Source organism: Pezoporus flaviventris, unplaced genomic scaffold (assembly GCF_033815535.1).
Source record: "Pezoporus flaviventris isolate CSIRO_AGI_PZ_B2104156 unplaced genomic scaffold, CSIRO_AGI_Pfla_v1 ptg000047l, whole genome shotgun sequence".
NCBI classification, from domain to species: Eukaryota; Metazoa; Chordata; class Aves; order Psittaciformes; family Psittacidae; genus Pezoporus; species Pezoporus flaviventris.
Genome location: NW_026892595.1, coordinates 10,866,657 through 10,884,546, shown reverse-complemented (window position 1 = coordinate 10,884,546; position 17,890 = coordinate 10,866,657). Strand labels below are relative to the sequence as shown.

Sequence of the window (17,890 nt, the reverse complement as noted above, 5' to 3'; positions counted from 1 at the left end):
GGGGAAGCGGGAGGAGGCGCCGATCGTCGGGGGCCCCCCGACGATCGGCGCCTCCTCCCGCTTCCCCCCCCCCCCTCCCGCCTCCTTCAGAGGCGGCAGCGGCGACTCCGCCTCGTGGCGGCGATCAGCTGCGCGCGCGTCACGTGGGCGCGTGTCGAAGGTCACGGCGCCCACAATGGAGCTGTCGTCGTACGCGCAGGGAGGGTGGCGGCTGCTGGGCGACCCCCGGCGCTTCCCCCGCCGCTCTTACGCCGCTCTGCTCCGCGCCGCCTTCCGCAGCCTCCTCCTAGGGCACTCCCAGGAAGGGTTGGGTAAGGCGCGGGGAGACGCGGCGGTGGCGTGGCGGGCCGCGGAGCTGCGCGGAGCGCGCAAGGCAGCGCGCTGTGCTCCGCGGCATGCATACGCGTGTCTGTGCTGCGGTGTATCCCGTCGCTCGGCACATAAGCACGGGGGGGAGTCGCCCTTGAGCGGCTCCAGGGTGCCGCTGCGCGGGTGTCATCGCTAATGCGCGCACGCTTCGGTAAAGATTAAACCTGGCGACCTTAAATCTCCCGACGGGGAGGGGGGAAGTCCCGGACGGTGTCCCCCGCGTATTCGTGTCCGTGAAGCAGGGCATAGAGGTGGTTTTCCGCCGGCGCTCCGTTCCGCCCGTGTTTTTATTTCGCGTGTAGACCCTTCCTACGGCCACCCCGCCGTGGGGGTACGCGGTCGCGCAATTAATGTTGCGGTGTTAATGACATCGCGGCCGGAGGGAGGGATGTGCCGGTGCTGCCGGCGCCGGCGGGCAGTCCCCGTGCCCTGCCTGGCCGGGGTCTCCGACTCCGCTCCTCGCCTTTGGCGACAGGCTTCGGAGAGGATCTGTCTCAGGAGGGAGGAAATTGAGGTTTTCTCCTTTTTCTATCCTTTTTTTTAGCTCTTTTTTTTTTGTTTTGGTTTGGTTTGGTTTTTTGTTTGGTTTTTTTTAATGCAAAGTTGATACCGAGGCGGCGGGGCGTGCAGCGCCTGTCAGCCCTGCCTGGCACGGCTTGCACCCGCCAGTGCTTCAGCTCCTCTCTTCCTCCTCCTCGCACTTTGCCTACTTGCTCCGTCCTTTTGCTCTAAGCCCCCACATGTGTTCCATTTTAAAAGTTTTGTGGGAAAGGTACCGTTCAAAGGGCGAGCAGCAGCTCATGGTACCGTGTGCTGGGATTTCGCATGTAAGTGTGTCATCAGTAATTCATTTGCTTTAGACGATCCGGACCTGAAAGATATTGACCCCACGGTATTAAAACATTGCCATGCTGCGGCTGCCATGTGTATTCTGGAGGCAGGAAAGCAGAAAGCCGACATATCTGCTATAAGGTACTCATACTTCAAAGCTACCCCCTTTTTCTAGCGGTTGTTACTTTAAACTGTGCTGCTGAGCTAATGTTAACAGAAAACTAATAAATTCTTTTTCCCTCTAGCACATGTCTAGAAGACTGTAAACTGGATAAAGAGAGAATAGAACAGTTTTGCACCGAATATCAGGTTTTAAAACCAATTTTAACATGTTTATGTTTTCTTTCACTCATACGAATTTATTGAGCAATTTCTTATCTTTTTTTTTTTTTTTTTTCTTCCAGAAAAACAAGGATGCATTGGAAATCCTGTTGGGAAGGTAGGTCAGTCAGTCAGCACAGATACGTAGTTGCAATTACAGCTACTTTGAAACTGTCCTGGAAAACACCTATACACGCTTTAGGTGATTAAAGTCAGAAATACTGTTCCATTTAAAAAAAAAAAAAAAAGAAATTTCACATTTTTAACAAACTTTAGCAAAGAGCTCTTGAAACTTTTCCTCTTCTTTTCATAATTCTACTATTCAGAAAACTTTTTGAACTTCTCAAGAACTCTTACAAGGATGGTGAAAAAGTTCTTTGTTGATAGTTTGAGAAAGTGACATTCTCTTGTAGTGTAGGGAGCTTGTAACTGTTGTGTCTTTCAGCATAGGCAGATCTCCTCTCCATATAACTGATGTGTCTTGGCGCTTGGAATATCAGATCAAGGTAATTTGAACACATTGAGGGGTTTCTTTAGTCTGTTTCTGTGCTGTGACGTGACTTTTTCCTGTGTTCTTTGGCCTTAATTTAGAACAATCAACTTCATAAAACTTACCAGCCTTCCTACTTGGTGACCTTAAACGTAGAGGAGGTACTGTACCCCCAGCACCCTCAGGGGAAAAAATGCAGCTTCATTGTATTTTTTTTTAAACAGGCATTGTTGTTTGTTGATTTTATTTTTTTTTCTTCAGAACAGTGATTCAGGATCACACCCAGATGTTAGCTTTAGTTGCACGATGGAGCAGTTACAGGTACCTCTTTCTTTCATCATTGTTTCTATACTTGGCTTTAGTTGTGGATGTAAACGTTTTTAATAACTTGCTGGAGTGAAATATATTATTATTAAAAAAAATCTATATCCAGTACCAGGAGAGGAGAATCTTCTATTAAAATTACCCAAGTGTAGTTTTCCTGTCTTCTCAAATAAAGTTGCAGAGTAACTGATTCTAGTTGCATGGGGAGTGTTTTACATGTGTGCATAAATATCTTGTCTGTTTTCACAACTTATATGTTCTTTAAAGTTTTATATATATATGTTATATATACCATAATTTTTCTGAAACTGACTTCTCATGCTTTGGATAAATGATTAAAGAAGCTGGATTAGTGGTTTGAATGTGGCACAATTGAAAGTAGAGAACGAACTGAAGTCTCTTCACTGGTGTAAATGACATGTAAGAAATGTCCTGAAACAAATGTTGATCTTTGTTTAGCGATTTAAATGTGTAACTGAACAATGGAGGTATTGTAATGCTTGGAAGTGACCAAACTGTGGAGGGTTGGGAAGAGGGCTTGGCCAGGGGAAGAAAAAGTGAGATATTAAAACTTAAGGTTTACACCTCTACTTTTTCAATGCGTGTCTCAAAAGGTGTCCTTGTCTTCCTAATGGGTGTTTTTGGTTGGTTGCTGGCTTAGGAAAATCTGAGGTGATTTGGCTGGGGAACGGTCCTAATACAAAATTGCACTCAAAATATTTTCAGTGTTTTAGAGGTGTCTGTAGTACTTCAAAGCCCAAAGCAGAGTCAGCTCAGCCATCCTGACAGCATTAAGGAAATCTTTGTGTTGAGAATAGTGATCCATTTCAGTAGATTATACACATTAAAAGGTGTGTTCCTTCAGTTCCTGCTTTTCTTCCTTCATGGTAAAATAGGGAGCTGTTTAATGGCTTGCTGGCATTGTTCATCAGTTGCAACATTTCTTTGTGATATAAGGTGCTGGTTTCCTTGCCTCTCTCTGTCTCTGTGTATATATATAAATACTGTGTTCCTTTAGTTGACCTTTTAACAAAAAAAAAGTATGTTCTAAGGCAGTGTTTCATCTCTTAGGATTTAGTTGGAAAACTAAAAGATGCTGCAAAAAGTTTAGAAAGAGCGTCTCAGATGTGACTGAAGGAAGGTGCCAGCCCACCGAGTTGAAGTGCTCTCATTCCTACTCTCATTCCTAGGAGTGTCTTCTAAATGACAAAAGTCTTTCATCTCTTGATGCAAACTCTTCCTTTTTTTTTTTTTTTTTTTTTAAAGTCCTTGAACGCGAATTAAGTGAAATAACTGGGGTTTTATGACCTCACTTGGTATTCCTTGGTTGGTCACTTTTTTTTTATTAACTCGTGTTAAATATTTGGCTACATGACTTGTCTTCAAGGCATTCCTTCCCTTTCATTTTGTATATTTTTTAGAATAGTCACTGATTATTTTTCTCTGGGCTTTAATAAAGTTGATTCGCTCCTGTTCTGCATGCTCTGTGGGTGAATGAGCTGTACCTAACAGTAAGGTGCTAAGCGTTAGACCGGCTCTGTGAGCCCAAAGTCTCGTCCCCCCTTCCCGCTACCGCGGCGCTTTTGCTCCGTTGTCCACAGCGCTTTGTCAGTTCGCCACAACCAGTCTTGAATCCTCTGCAAGAGCGGCGGCTGTACCGGTAACGGAGGCAAAAAGGGCTGTGGAAGCTGCCTGCGGGGCCGGGGCACCCCACGAAAAGCCGCAGCCCGCAGGATCGAGCGGAGCCGGCTGTCGGCTCCAGCCCGACGGCGTCTTCCCGCCCTCGCGGGGCCGCTCAGCGCCCGCCGTCGGGACCGCTGCCGTCCTCTACCGCTCGCCTTGGGCCGCCCCGGTGCCGGTGGCCGCTGCGGAGCACGTCCGCACCTGCAGGAGGGGGCACAGCGGCCCCGCGGAAGAAGCGCGGCGGCGGGCGGGCCCTCGCCCTGCCGCGGCGCCCGGCGTAGAGCGGGGTTCTTCCCGCCCCGCTGCGTCTCTCCCGGGCTGCGGGCGGCGTCTTGTCCGCGGCGGCGGAGAGCACCAGCGACGGTTTCCCCGCTTCCCTCCCGCCCACTGCGGTGGAAGCGCCCGGTGCTCCCCGTCTGTCGGAGGGGGGGGGGGGGGGGGGAACACCCCGGGTGCCCGCGACACCCGCTGCGCCGCCGCTCGGGGAGAGGAAGCCTCGGCGCGGCCCCAGGGGGTCGCGTCCCCCCGACGCCGGCGGCCCCGCCAAGTCCCGGGGCCGCGTGCGGCCGAGGATCAGCAGGCACGAGGCGGCGGGGGCGCGAGGCCGCGGGGCAGTGCCCCTCGGGGGGCTCGGTCCGGGGCGTGCGGGACGTAACAAGTGCTGGGTGGTGGGCGAGGGAGGCGTGCGGGAACAGCGGGTGTGCGGGCAGAGGGGCTGCGGCGAGGAGAGGATAGAGAGGGCAGCGTCGGGCGGGGCGGGGGAGGCACCACGTCGGGTGCGGGGAGCGACGGGGGAGGGTTGGTTTAGGCGCGGGACCTAAGGGGCAGCTCGGGGGGGAGCGATAGGCGGTGAGGGCGCGGACAGGCAGCGGAGGGGCTGAAGGGGATGGGCGGTGCGGGCGGAGGGAGTGCGGGGAAGGAGACATAGGGCTGCTGCGGGCGGAGCGGGAGGGGGGAGAGGCGAGATCGGAATCGGGGCCGGGGGTCTGGGCGGGCGGGAGGCGCGGCGGGGAAAAGGAGGCATCGGCGGCGCGCGGGAGAGCGCGTGCAGGGCCGGGGGGAGGGGAGGGAGGAGAGAGGGAAGGAGGGAGGGAGGGAAGGAGGGAGGGAGGAGAGACAGGGAGAGAGGAGAAGGAGGGGAGGGGGCGGCGGGCGGGGGAGGGGAGTGTAGGGAGGGAGGGAGGGGGGAGGCGGAGGGGGAGGAGGAGGAGGCCGGGTTGCGGGATTGGGTCACGGGGAGGCTGCCGGGCCCCGGCGGCAGCGCCGCTAATTCCCAGGCCGCCCTTAAGGAATGAGGCGCCCCACGTGACGCTGGCGGGGCGGGCGAACTCCGAGCCATTTTGGGGACGGTGTCAGTTTCCAGTGTGTGCCTTCAGCGTTGCATTCTTCCCTCCTCCGCCCTCCTCCCGCCCGCCTGCCCGCCCGCCCTCCTTCCCTCCCCGGGTCCCCGCCACCAACTATGAAATAACAACAACAATAATACTCGTACTAATAACAGCAATAATAAAGAGAGGAACGCGAGCGAGGCCGCGAGGCGGAGCGGGGGGCAGAGGGAGAGACAATGGGCTGGTGGAGAGAGGACCCATCCGGACCGGGGAGACTTTGCGCTCCCAGCGCCTGAGCCGCCGGGGCGGCGAACTCGGAGGGAGAGAGAGCGAGAGGGAGCGAGAAGGGCCGGTGGACGACCGGAGGAAACACGGGTGTTTTGTAACTAAAATGCGCGGAGCGCAGCGGCGGCGGCGGCAATAAGCTTATTGCAATTGACAGCGTCTGCAGTTCGTTTCAAGATGGCCGCTTGGCTCACATTCATTTTCTGCTGAACGACTTTTAACTTTCATTGTCTTTTTTGGCCGCTCCGATCATCACCCACCGGCTCCGTTTTCCGGGTACGTATGAAGCGAGGTGTCGCCTTACCAAGGGCAGGGGGCGAAGGGGGCTCGGCGGCGGTTTTCGGCCGGTTTGGGGGCTGCAAAGGGGAGCCTAGGTGTCCCCCGAGCTCTCCGTATGGGAAAAGCGCTGACAGGCTGCTCCAGCCACACACACACATATAGACACGCAGCAGCAGCAGCAGCAGCCTGTGCACTCGCTCGCGTTGCGCACCCACATTTGCAAATTTTAGTTCCTTTCTTTCTCCACACGCCCCCTAAAACCTTTCTGTGCACATGGCCCCCGAGGAGAATATTTATATTTCCAGACCCTGCTGCCAGCCTGGCCTCAGCGCTCTTTGTTTAAAGGCAGATTTTGATTAAACAGGGACGGTCGTGAAATCTGGAGCTGCCTGGGTCAAGTGATTTCAGTCCTCCCCGAAAGAAATGTGTCTGGGGGAGGTTAAAATGTCAGATAACGCGCCCATTTTATAGAGATAGAGCCAGCGGGGGGTAGCGATCCTCCTGGAGGGGTTGTTAGGCGTCGGGGCGCCAAGCATAAAATGTTATTAACTTAAGTTGGACAAGTACTTGTGTGAAATTGGATGGGTTGTAAGATGGCGGTTCCCAGTTGTTTCCAATGTCTCCTCTTACATTTCTACTCTAAATGCTGAAGTTTGGGGGGTTTTGCCTGCTGGGAGGGGAGAGGGGTGGTCAGCACAGAGAAATAACTTTTCGGGGGGGGCGAGGGTAGCAGTTTGGCTGCGATCTTGGGGAGCTGGGGCGTGCGGTTTGCTGGAGCCTCTGGAGCAAAGGTGATGTGTCTGTGGGACGCAGGGGGGTTTCTGCTTTTCTCTGGTTGGTGTTTTTGGGTTTATCCTGAGCCCGGGCAGGGTAATTTTACATGAAATCCTTTGTCACATCTTGGAGGTGTCACGAGTGGGCTCCTTGTGCTGCTGATGGGCAGCCCTGGAAAGTTGCTGGTGTGTGTTTCTTGGAATTGTGTGGCCTTGGCAATATAGAAAGCAGGATGTTCCTCTGTGTTTACTGCGAATATTTGCAAATAATGAGGTAAAAATAAGCAGAAAAATCGCATTTCTATAGAAGTGAGGTAGTCACTTTTCAGCCTCGAGAAACTTTGGTTCACTCCTCCACTCTCCAGAAAAGTTGAGGAAAACCTGGCCGTGTGTGCCCATTGGCAAGCCTAGTGTGAAAAGGATTTTTTTTCCCCCATTTTTTTTTTAATTATTATTATTTTTGGCGTGGTCTGTAGTGGTCAGAGCAACTTATTTTAGGGGGCTGTCCCGAAGACCAGGGAGATTCTGGAAACAGAGTCCAGTAAAACTACTCTCAGTGCCTCTGTGCAGTGCGTCCTGGAAACTGAGAGACTGGTGCTGCAGTTTGCCAGAGACACGAAGGCTTGACCTATTTGGTCACTTAGACAGTGCAAAATTCACATTTTAGTGTATTTTTAAAGTAGGCAGATCGTGTCCTTCGCCTAGTTCCAGAGAGGCGATTTAGGGGGCTGGGGTCCCTTCACACTCTGTTGCCAATATTCAGAGCTTTCCTCGCTGCTGGAGGGCTGGGCAGATATATTCCAGTTCCGTGTGCCCTCTCTGAAGGAAGCATCATCCCCTCCTTTGAAACATATGGGGCCATTCTGAAGCGAAGGAGTAGTAGCAGGCTCGATAGTAAAAGTGGCTTTGACTGATAGTGAGTGAAGATGCAGAATGACGGCTGCTTTATTCCTGATGTGAAGAGTTTTCCGAGAAGAGACGGGTGCAAAGTACACAGACCTACCTGAGCAATGCTTCTGGGTTTTATGTATGTATTTTCTGTTAGAGACCTGTCGAACGAGGTTTGTTAGCTTATAGCCTTTATAGATTTTTAATAATGTAGCTGATTCCTAGGAGGAGAACGCACCTCTGTTTTTCTTCATTTTGACATAACCCGTTTAAGGCCTCTAAATAATCAGTCGGCTGGCAGTGTTTACTTCTAGCGAGTATTATCTCTGCGTATTTTACGTTTAGTTGTTCCGTGTGTCAGTGTGTAAATATATATTGTTCTGGTTAAGAGGGTGTTTGTATTGACTGGGTGAAGTGTTGGTATTCGCCGTGCTGATTATCAGCACGAGCATTAAAAAAAAACAGCCTGGAAGGGTTTCCCTCGTACCGAACTATTAAGCTCAGGCTGGTGTAGTAAAACGTGCTGCCCTCGTGTTACACACCCGCGGGCACAGACTCGCGTGATCGTGTGCCTGTACGGGTGGCTTTTGGGGAGAAGTTGGGCGCCTGGTTCAGCTCGCTGGGGAAAATCAGTGATTGTAAAGATAGCTCTCAGCACGTTGGAAACGTGCTAACTTTGGGCAATAAATAATTCGCGTTTAGGGGTTGCTTCGACAGAACAGGTTTCACGGTTGAATTTAATCCCCCTCCATTTAGGAAGGGGCGACGCCTGCGTGAAATAAACGCGTTTATGTCTTGAAAGGTTTGTCCCAGTCTGTCAGGGCGGGGAAGGAATTCTCGGTCAGCCGGCTTGCGTGACCTCGGTCACTGCTGGGGTTTTTTGGTTCAGATATTTATGAATTATAAGGTAGTGACTTGAACAAATAAAAAACAGAGCCGTGAAAGCAGCTTGCCCATGTCTAAGTACATAAAGGGACCCCAGAGCCGCTGGCTTCAGGGCGCTGGGCGCTGCAGGGAGGAGCGCAAGAGCCCGGGCTCTGCCTTCTCGGACAAGCAAACCCTCGGCATCGGTTTAGTAGTAAGAAGCGGAGGGTCAGAGACCCTGGAAGCGACATTTAAACCGCAGTACAATGCAGCAGGGGTCTCGCTTTCCCACACTAGGAGCTAGGAGCAGCTCGGGGAACCTGGTCTGGCTCGGAGCTCCTTGCACTTCGCCTCTCCGTGTGCTAGCCGGCTGCATTTTGATTCTGGGGAGTTTTTTCTGCTGCTTGTTCGAGGGTTCACCTGCGGCAGCAAGAGACGTTTCCTGGCTAGGGTCCTTCGTTGGTGCTGTGCACACTTCTTGAGGAATATTGTACCCCTGTCCTGGGCAGTTTGGCCGAAATTCAGAGCTTTCAGAAAGCTGTCTGTGTTGGGGTCGCTTCCCCCCCCCCCCTTTTTCTTTCCTTTTTTCCTTTGCTTAACATCGAAGTTTGCGAGTGGCTGAGGAGCACCCTGCATCCTGAGCCTCCTCCAGCCCACCGGGTGCCGCAGGGAGAAGTGGCTCGTAAGCTCTGCCTCGGGAGGAGTGGGGACCCAGGGCAAGAACCGGTGTGCTGGGAGCACCGGCATGGGGAAATGGAGGTCTTGCGTTGGAGCAGGGCTCTTACGTTACGTTTTTCAGGATCTAGACACAAAATTTACTCTGCAATTGACGTGGCTGACAGGTTTTCTTTTTTTTTTTTTTTTTTTCCCCGGTGTCCTTTCCCCTCTGCCTCTTATTCCCTCTCATTTTGAATAGTATGTGTGCATCTAATGTTGGTGCCAGTGCATCCGATGGGGGTTTATGGGTTTCAGGCTGTGAAAATGACATTTGTTTTTCACTCTTGTCGCTGCATTGTGTTGACAAGGTGTTGATTTAGCTTTAGGAATGATCTGGTCACATGGTCCTTCTCATGTTGTCACTAATGTACCGTTTAAAGTCGGTTTGGGCTTTTCCCCCCACCTCCTTGGTGGGCTTTATTGCTGAAAAGGGGGGTTGTTTAAGGATCCGGAGACTTGTTTTCTCCTGTCCCAACACCTTACACTGGTGCTGCAAATCTCGTTCCACCTCTTGCAAAACTTTGCACCGCGCTCGCTTCGTCCGCGGGAGGCTTTTCAAACGAGAGTCAAAAGAGGGGAGGGAAGGACAGAAAGAGAAAGAGTTGCGGGGTGGGACAGAAAGGAAGGAAGGAAAGAGAGAAAGGAGGGAAGGGGAGAATGGGGAAGAAGGGATGCCGGCGGCGCTGCGCGGGAGCTGGGGCTCGGCACCCCGCTGGCGGTGCGGGGGGCTCGGTCCAGGGAGCGCGGCGCGGCGGAGGGAGGGAGGGAGCGGAGGGGGAGAGGAGCGATCTCAGACCAGCTCCTCGCACCGAGTCGACGTGGAGAGAGGCCCCTGAGAGGATCCGAAATGGCCGAGGCTCGGGAGGAGCCTCTGGCGCTCGCCTCCTCCGGGCTGCGACCCCGAAGCCCGGCTCGGTCCTGGCTGCCCCGCACCGCGCCCCGGCACCCTCCGGGCTGTGGCACCCGGACCCCGCCCGCACCACCCCCGTCCTCCCCGCCCTCCCCCTCCCCTCGCAACCGGGCTCCCAGACCCCCGCGGGCTCCTCGGCTCTTCCACCCCCTCCGCCAGCCCCCGGGCCCCGCGTCCCACCCCCTGGCCCGGCTCGGCTCGGCCCGGCCCGCCCCCCCAGCCCGCCCCCCCGCCCGGCTCTCGTGTGTTCCCAGCGGTGGCAGGATGCCAAGTGTAAGTGTAAGTTGCTATAGCAACCCCCTCGGAGAGCGGAGCAGATCCGGATCGGCACCGAGCAGCAGCGGCAGCCGCCCGGACCCCCCTCGCGGGCCGGCCCCGCCGCCCCGGTGCCCGGCCCCGCTCCGAGGTGCGTGTCCCCCCCTCTGTCCCTCCCCCGCCGCCGCCCCTCCCCGCTCTCCGGAAATGCCAGGGCAGCCGCACCGGGAGGCGCTGGTTCCCCTTTGTGCTGCTCGCCGGCAGCCCGGTGCCCGGCCGGCTCCCCGCTCAGAGCTCCCCTCCGTCCCGCCGCATCGCCGCTGAGCCGCCCGGGGAGCCCGAGCCGGCTGGTGCCCCGCCGCTCCGCGAGGAGAGCCGGTGTCCGCCCAGGAGCGGCGCGGTGGGTGCCGCGGACCGACCGCGCCTCCGCGGGGCTGCGCCCAGGCCGGCCCGAGGCTGTGCGGAGCCGTGCGGGGCACTCCGCCGGCCTCGGGACCAGCCCTCGGCCGCCGCTCGGCCCCGCGCCGCCGCCGCCGCCGTCTTCCGCCGCCTTCCGCGCTTGGTCTTCCCCTGCGCCGGGGGATGCGGCGGCACGGGGGAAGGGGTCGCGTCGGATCTCGGCACCTGGGACGCCGCCGCGCTGGTCCCCGCTGATCGGTCCTCTGTGTGTGTCTGTCTTCCAGAACCGCCCCTCGCCACGCCAAAATGCACCGAACCACCAGAATCAAAATAACGGAGCTAAACCCCCATCTCATGTGCGTGCTCTGCGGCGGGTACTTCATTGATGCAACAACCATCATAGAGTGCCTCCACTCCTGTAAGTACGACCGGGCGCTCCGCGTTGTTCCCTCGCCGCTTCCCACCTTTCCCGGCATCCTGGGAACACCCTCCCCTCTTCCCCTCCAAGCCCAGACCCCCCGAAGTGCTCGGCCCCGCCGCCCGTCCGCAGCACCGGCGGGCCCGGCCGCGGTGCCGTTTTTTCTGACGACGGCTCTACAGTCTTTGTTAAAGTAATAATATATGTACTATAAGCGTCTCCTTTTCATGGTAATTGCAGCTTATTTGGGTATTTGTTTAGCTTAAGCAGCGCGCTGCTGGCAATGGACGGTTTGCTGTAGCTTGCATAGTTTAGAAAATCGCGCCTCGATCTATGCACAGCTGAGTGGCACCTACGGCCATCACTAAAAAAAGCCCTGCTTTCCTGTTTGACTTGCAGTCTGTAAGACCTGTATCGTGCGTTACTTGGAGACCAGCAAGTACTGTCCCATCTGCGATGTCCAAGTTCACAAAACTCGACCACTTTTGAATATAAGGTAGGAGGAAGATGCAGCGTGCACCCTGTTTCTCATATTCCCCTTTATATGGGCAGACCAGCAGTAGTCCTGTCGATGTTATCTCTGTCTGCGATTTAAATCTGAAAAGACTTGTCAATTTACAAGCTAACTCGTGTGTATGCTCTCTCTTTGGAGTGTTGTCATTGATTGAAATTGAAGATTTCTCTGCATGTGAGTCAGAAAGTTTTTTGTTAGTCCTTATTTGCATACGCCAGGCATTGATGCAGTGCCTCTGCCCTCTCTCCCATTCTCATGGGGACCAGCCCGACAGTTTTTACCTCCACTTTCTATGTCTCCCAAACAAGCTTTGCTCCTGCCATAGCCCTAGTCATGTGAACTCTTGCTGAAACTTCCCAAAAGCCTTTAAAGCACGCTCTTCCTTTCAGAACTGTTTTTGCTGTCAGTGTTACTTTCTGCCCTCGTTATGTTTTAGGGAGGAGATGTAGTTTTTAAGGCCTTCCTTCAGACCAGGAGAGTTCTTTTTCAGTTGTGGTAGCAGAGATGAGGTTTGGTTTATAGCGGTATTTAGAGCAGTGTTAGTTTGATTATAAGCTCTTGTAAGTTAACTTTTTAAGATTAGCCTCCCAGTTTGTAGAAGATGCCTCGTTGTGAAAGATTATAAATGACGAGCTGCCACTTGGATTAAAATATCGCTTCATCTGCTTAATTTTATATTTTGAGGTGGTTCTTTTTTTTTTCCCAGGTCAGATAAAACTCTCCAAGATATTGTATACAAGCTAGTACCAGGCCTTTTCAAAAGTAAGTAGCTAAATCGGGCTTTTTGTCAAGAGCAGAAAAGCTAAACCAGAACTGCTGTTCTCTGTCAATGCCAGGAATTACAGAGTAAATACTAAAAGAACAATCTATGCTTTTCCATCTAGATGAAATGAAAAGAAGAAGGGATTTTTATGCTGCTCATCCATCGGCTGATGGTAAAAGCTTCTCATTTTGCACTTCCATAAATGTAGCATTGACCTAGATGCTTTGCTCTTTCCTTTTGACTTACAAATTATGTCATGTACTGTGACATGGTTTTAAGGAGTAAACTCAGCATGATAAAAGTTTATTGTTTTAACAGTTAGGTAGCTTTAATTCATAATCTTACTATGGAGATCTTTTTTCTTCTTTTATTTTTTTCTTGTTATTGAGAATTGCCATTCTTCCTGATTTGAATTTCAAAATGTAAATGATTGTGGAAATTTCTGCGCAGCTGCCAATGGCTCTAATGAAGACAGGGGAGAAGTGGCTGACGAAGACAAAAGAATTATAACAGACGACGAGATAATAAGCTTATCCATTGAATTCTTCGACCAGAATAGGCAAGTTCCAGAATGGTAATATTTTATGTTTGCGTGACTGAGAGCAGCTCTATTTATTATTTGTGGTCATTGTCTCATTTCTTCTCACAGACTGGAACGGAAAGGAAATAAGGAGAAAGAAAAATCAAAGGAAGAGGTAAATAACTTTCCTTTACTCCAGGGGAAGCATAACACACACAAACATTTTTGGGGCATGTTTGGAGCTGAGAAAAAGACCTAGGTACGTGTATCTAGAACATGAGGAGCACACCTCCTGTCATGGCGCTAGGGACAGAAGAGGTAAAACATCTTCATACAGCCATATATGTAAGCAACTTTGTAAAATAAAAAATACCTGCAGTATTAACTTTAAAGCAGAGTATGATTTTTTGTCAAATTCTGCAATAAAATTGTATTTTAAGACATATATAAAAATTAATTTAAAATTTAATATATAATGCATATATGTATATCTCAAGAAGGGATTTATTATGACATACAAATCTTTATGTAAAAAATTATTTGCCTTTTTAATTACTTTCTCTGTCTCTGTGATTTATCGCTTTATTTCTGTTCTTCCTTCTAAGGCAGCAGAAATCGTTATATTAGAGCTTGTCATTAAATAAAGTGCATTTTTCTGAAAGATGACATAAAACGTGAGAATACAATTTTGGTGGGAGTAATGGCTTGTTCTCAGTAGACTGACTTTATCTACCATGCCATTAGGTGAATGACAAAAGATACTTGCGCTGCCCAGCAGCAATGACAGTGATGCATCTAAGAAAGTTCCTGAGGAGTAAAATGGATATACCCAACACTTTCCAGGTACCTCTGGGGAAAGAGGGATTTTTGGTTTTGTAATCAGTCTTGCTATTCTCAGCCCAGTGATGCTGGTGAGCACTCTTTTTCTCATTGCAGCCAGTTCCAGCAAGTATTTCTGGTGTGTGCAATATGTTGATGGGATTATCAACATTATTTTTAAAATATCTATCCAGGCACTTTGGTGACACTCTGTAATTTCTGCATACCGTAAATGTCTAGCTATCAAGAAATTGCTCCTTCACATCTATCTAATAGATATGAAAATTCCCTATTTCCTGCTGAATTTGGAAGAGCTTCCCCCCCTCTGCCCCCAGTTTTCTGATATATGTAACAGTGGGGCTGCATTCACCTCAGAGCGTTCTTATGCTAGGGGTAAATACCTGGGTGCTGTTTCATGTCTTGAACAGATTGATGTGATGTACGAAGAGGAACCTCTGAAGGACTACTACACCCTAATGGATATTGCCTACATCTATACCTGGAGGAGGGTGAGTATCTGACTCCAGTGTACCTCCTCCTGGGGGATGTGGGTCCTGGCCTGGGGAGGGCGCTTACCAGTGTTTGCCCTTTCCCTTGCAGAACGGGCCTCTCCCCCTGAAATACCGGGTCCGACCTACTTGCAAGAGGATGAAGATCAGTCACCAGAGGGAAGGCTTAAATAATAGCGGGGAGCTGGAAAGTGACTCTGGGAGCGACAAGGCGAGCAGCCCAGCGGGAGGCATCCCCTCCACCTCCTCCTGTTTGCCCAGCCCCAGCACACCTGTCCAGTCTCCTCACCCCCAGTTCCCCCACATCTCCAGCACCATGAACGGCACCAGCAGCAGCCCCAGCAGTAACCACCAGTCCTCCTTTACCAACAGAGCACGGAAAACATCGATAAATGGCTCCTCGGCCACTTCATCTGGTTGATGTGCCAACCAGGCTACTACCCCCCTGCCCCTTCTTTATATAGATCTCTCCATGCCATTACAGCTTTATAGATGCTAATCCATGTGACTCTCGTCCAAATTGCTTTCTTTTGTAGTGACACTGAACTTGGCTATAAAAGGACTAAGTGACATTCAGGATGGACGTTAATGGAAACGCAAGATTGAAATGTAAATGGTTTTCAGAGGACTGGGTAGCAAACAAAAGTTACACCTTCACCTTGTTCTGAGTGATACGGAGTTGTTTCCGTCCCCCATCATCTGGACTCGGCAGTCTCCAGAAGTCAATCCAAATCCCAGGAAGTAGTTTGTTAATCCAGACTAACTCCTCCATTGCGTTCTCTTCGATTGTTATTGTTCTTATGCTGTTTCGTGAACCTGTAGAAAGCAAGTGCTTTTTCATCTTGAAATCCAACAAAATGGAAAGAATATGCATAGAATAATGCATATATGTAGCCATGTCACTGTGAATAACAATTTTTGCGTATTAGCCATTTTGATTCTTATGTTGCATCTTTTACTCCTCTGTTGCTGCGCAGAACCGATCAAAAGAAAAGTAAACTTCAGTTTTACAATCTGTATGCCTAAAAGCGGGTATTACCGTTTTATTTACTGACTTGTTTAAATGATTCGCTTTTGTAAGAATCAGATGGCATTATGCTTATTGTACAATGCCATATTGGTATATGACATAACAGGAAACAGTATTGTATGATATATTTATAAATACTATAAAGAAAATATTGTGTTTCATGCACTCATGATATGGTTGTTAAATTTCTAAACTGGTTCGACCCTTGCAGATGCCGCCTGTTCGAGCTTTGCTCATACTGCAAGAAACACTTTGCGTGTGAGAGCTACAGTATTGGGAAAGCACATTTGAGTGTCTGATATAACCAGAAGACAATTGGCAATCTTGAAAGGATTTTACTGGCTTTGTCTTGTTTTTTTTTTTTCTTTTCCAAGTGATATATTTTTACTTTACCAAATGCTGAAGTGATGCAGTGAAGAAAAAAAAGTAAAAAAAAAAAAAAAAAAGTTGATGGACATGGAAGTTTTTGACCTGTTTGGTTACTTTTTTATTATTTGGTGTGGTGGGACTGTGTTTCTAAAAGCACACGGAATCATTAGAGAAGCCATAAACTATTTGGTATAAATTTTATGGAACCAGCAAGTGGCTGGGTGAAGGCATTTTATCTAAATTTGTTTTAATATATATGTATATGGTACAGTACTAACTTCATTAAAATTTAACAGGTACTTTAATATTTCAGATAAATCCTGGAGAATGCCTCCTCTTTAATGGCCTGCAAATAGGTGCATTTTAGGGTATTTTGGTTTTGTTTTTTTTTTCTCAGTAGAAGAAACTTTTCCACCATAAAATCTGAACAGCCCAGAACACTTTTCAGTTTGTGCTTTGCTTTGGTCGAACTTCGTGTGTGTTCATCACCCATCAATTATACATTTGTGAGGGTGTTTATTCTATATGGATATTGTTTCATGTTTGTACGGGAAAATTGTAGTTAAACATTTCATTGTCTCCAGTCTGCAAAAGAAGCACAATTCTTATTGCTTTGTCTTGCTTATAGTCATTAAATCATTACTTTTGCATATAAATTGCTGTTATTTGTCCTGCTTGTTTTTATAGACCAGGTGATTGCAAATCCTCCACAAGGTTCTTGCTTATTGATGTATAATGTCTTGTTAAACAAGAGTTGATATTTTTTCCTGTAGTAAACATGTACAGTTCAATTTCAACAGTAAAAACTTCAGTTTTATATACACGAATAACTTTCATTTATAGCTGATCAAAGAAATAAACAAATAAAAGGGATAATTCATTGAAAAATAGCAAATGACCTCTGTTGGTAATATGGTGTTAAAGGACAAATATCTTGCTCTCATTGGAAGTTATTCTGGGTGTACAAAAGATTTTAGTGACCAAAAGAGCACTAAAATAACAACAAAAAATGCCTAGAAATCGCCCTGATTTGTTTTGGTTGCCTCCCCCGAAAACATTTGCTGTTCTTTATTTGACCCCGACTTATTCCTGAAAATCAGCAAACGGTGTGTTCTCACAGCCCAGTCAGCCACAGGTTTCACCTCCTGTTCCCCCCTGTTAAACTGCACTGCCTTGGAAGGGAAGAATGTGATTTTTCTGATGGCAAGTGCCAGGTTCTTGTGGTGCTCTGGGTTTCTGTTAAAGCCTCAGTGGAAATAAGTCTTAATGTGAAGATATCTCTCTCCATGTCTCTCTTGGCAGTATTCCGTCAACTATATGGGTTAATCACACTGTACTGGTTGAATTAGTTCACCCAAAGACAAGCCCTGAGCCTGCAGCAGAGGCTTGTACGTTAGTACATTGATGAAATCGAGCTTATTTGTACTTGAAGTAGCTGATAATCACAACTTTTAGCATCAAAATGGAACTATTATCGGTCTTTGTAGAGTGTCCGTGAAGCATAAAGCAATGAAAGAGGACTCTGAAAAATTCCTTCCAGGTTTACTGAGTTCTTACAGCAATTTTAGCATCTCCCAGTCTGACATCTCCAGTCCGAAAAAGACCAAACTCTTTTCAGCAGCTCTCGCCGGGCGGCAGGAGCCACCAAGGATGTTTGTGCTGCCATGTGAAACTTTTGTTTTGCTGCTGACACTGGGCAGATGGCACTACGATGCGTCTATATTGCTAAGCCCAATCGGGAGGACGATCAAAGACAGCATCTTGATGTTCTACTTGGGAAGCTACGCTCTCAACCTCCCCTGTTTCACAGGGTTTTCCTTTGCAGCTTCACAGGGAACGGGTTCCCTTACAAATGTACGGAAATCTTCTTTATTTGGAAAGAATTCTCAGGTCAGTATATGTAAGAAGAACCTTTCCATTATCCGACATTGCATTTCTATAGATCGGGAGATAGAGCCGAGTTCTGCTGCGTTTTTTCTAAGCTTTTCACAAGCCATCTGATCAAAGACAGAGTCAGGGGCGGTCTGTGCCCGCTGGAAAATGATGGGTTTCTATCTCGTCCGACACAGTTTTCCGCCCTGGTTGAGGTGCCCGCAGCTCCAGGCAGCGCTTTATGTCGGGCCGGGACGGGGGAGAGGCGGTAACGACCCAGCCCCGGGGAAGGCGAAGGAGGGAGAGCGTGAAGAGCAGCTCGGGCTCCGGGAGAAGGCGGGCAGAGACAGGAGGAATGCAGAG

General features: G+C 49.8%; 1 protein-coding gene across 1 annotated transcript; it reads left to right on the top strand.

Moving 5' to 3' along the window:
• Positions 1-107: 107 nt before the first annotated feature.
• Positions 108-16,311, top strand: LOC133277019 (uncharacterized). Its single transcript, XM_061468536.1, has 22 exons — positions 108-311; positions 973-1,141; positions 1,213-1,341; positions 1,446-1,509; positions 1,605-1,639; positions 1,967-2,027; positions 2,113-2,171; positions 2,275-2,332; positions 3,407-3,462; positions 3,887-4,669; positions 5,517-5,725; positions 9,581-10,301; positions 10,367-10,714; positions 10,998-11,131; positions 11,531-11,627; positions 12,352-12,407; positions 12,530-12,580; positions 12,859-12,967; positions 13,058-13,103; positions 13,673-13,771; positions 14,176-14,256; positions 14,348-16,311. The coding sequence occupies exons 1-22, from the start codon at positions 176-178 to the stop codon at positions 14,675-14,677; spliced, it is 3,831 nt and encodes a 1,276-aa protein (XP_061324520.1). The 5' UTR covers positions 108-175; the 3' UTR covers positions 14,678-16,311.
• Positions 16,312-17,890: the final 1,579 nt, after the last annotated feature.

Bases quoted from the DNA above. Each gene is read 5' to 3' on its own strand.
- LOC133277019 (XM_061468536.1), top strand. From the start codon at position 176: ATGGAGCTGTCGTCGTACGCGCAGGGAGGGTGGCGGCTGCTGGGCGAC. The intron at 13,104-13,672 runs GTAAATAACTTT...CCATGCCATTAG, and splicing joins AAGAAAAATCAAAGGAAGAG to GTGAATGACAAAAGATACTT. The intron at 13,772-14,175 runs GTACCTCTGGGG...TGTCTTGAACAG, and splicing joins ATATACCCAACACTTTCCAG to ATTGATGTGATGTACGAAGA.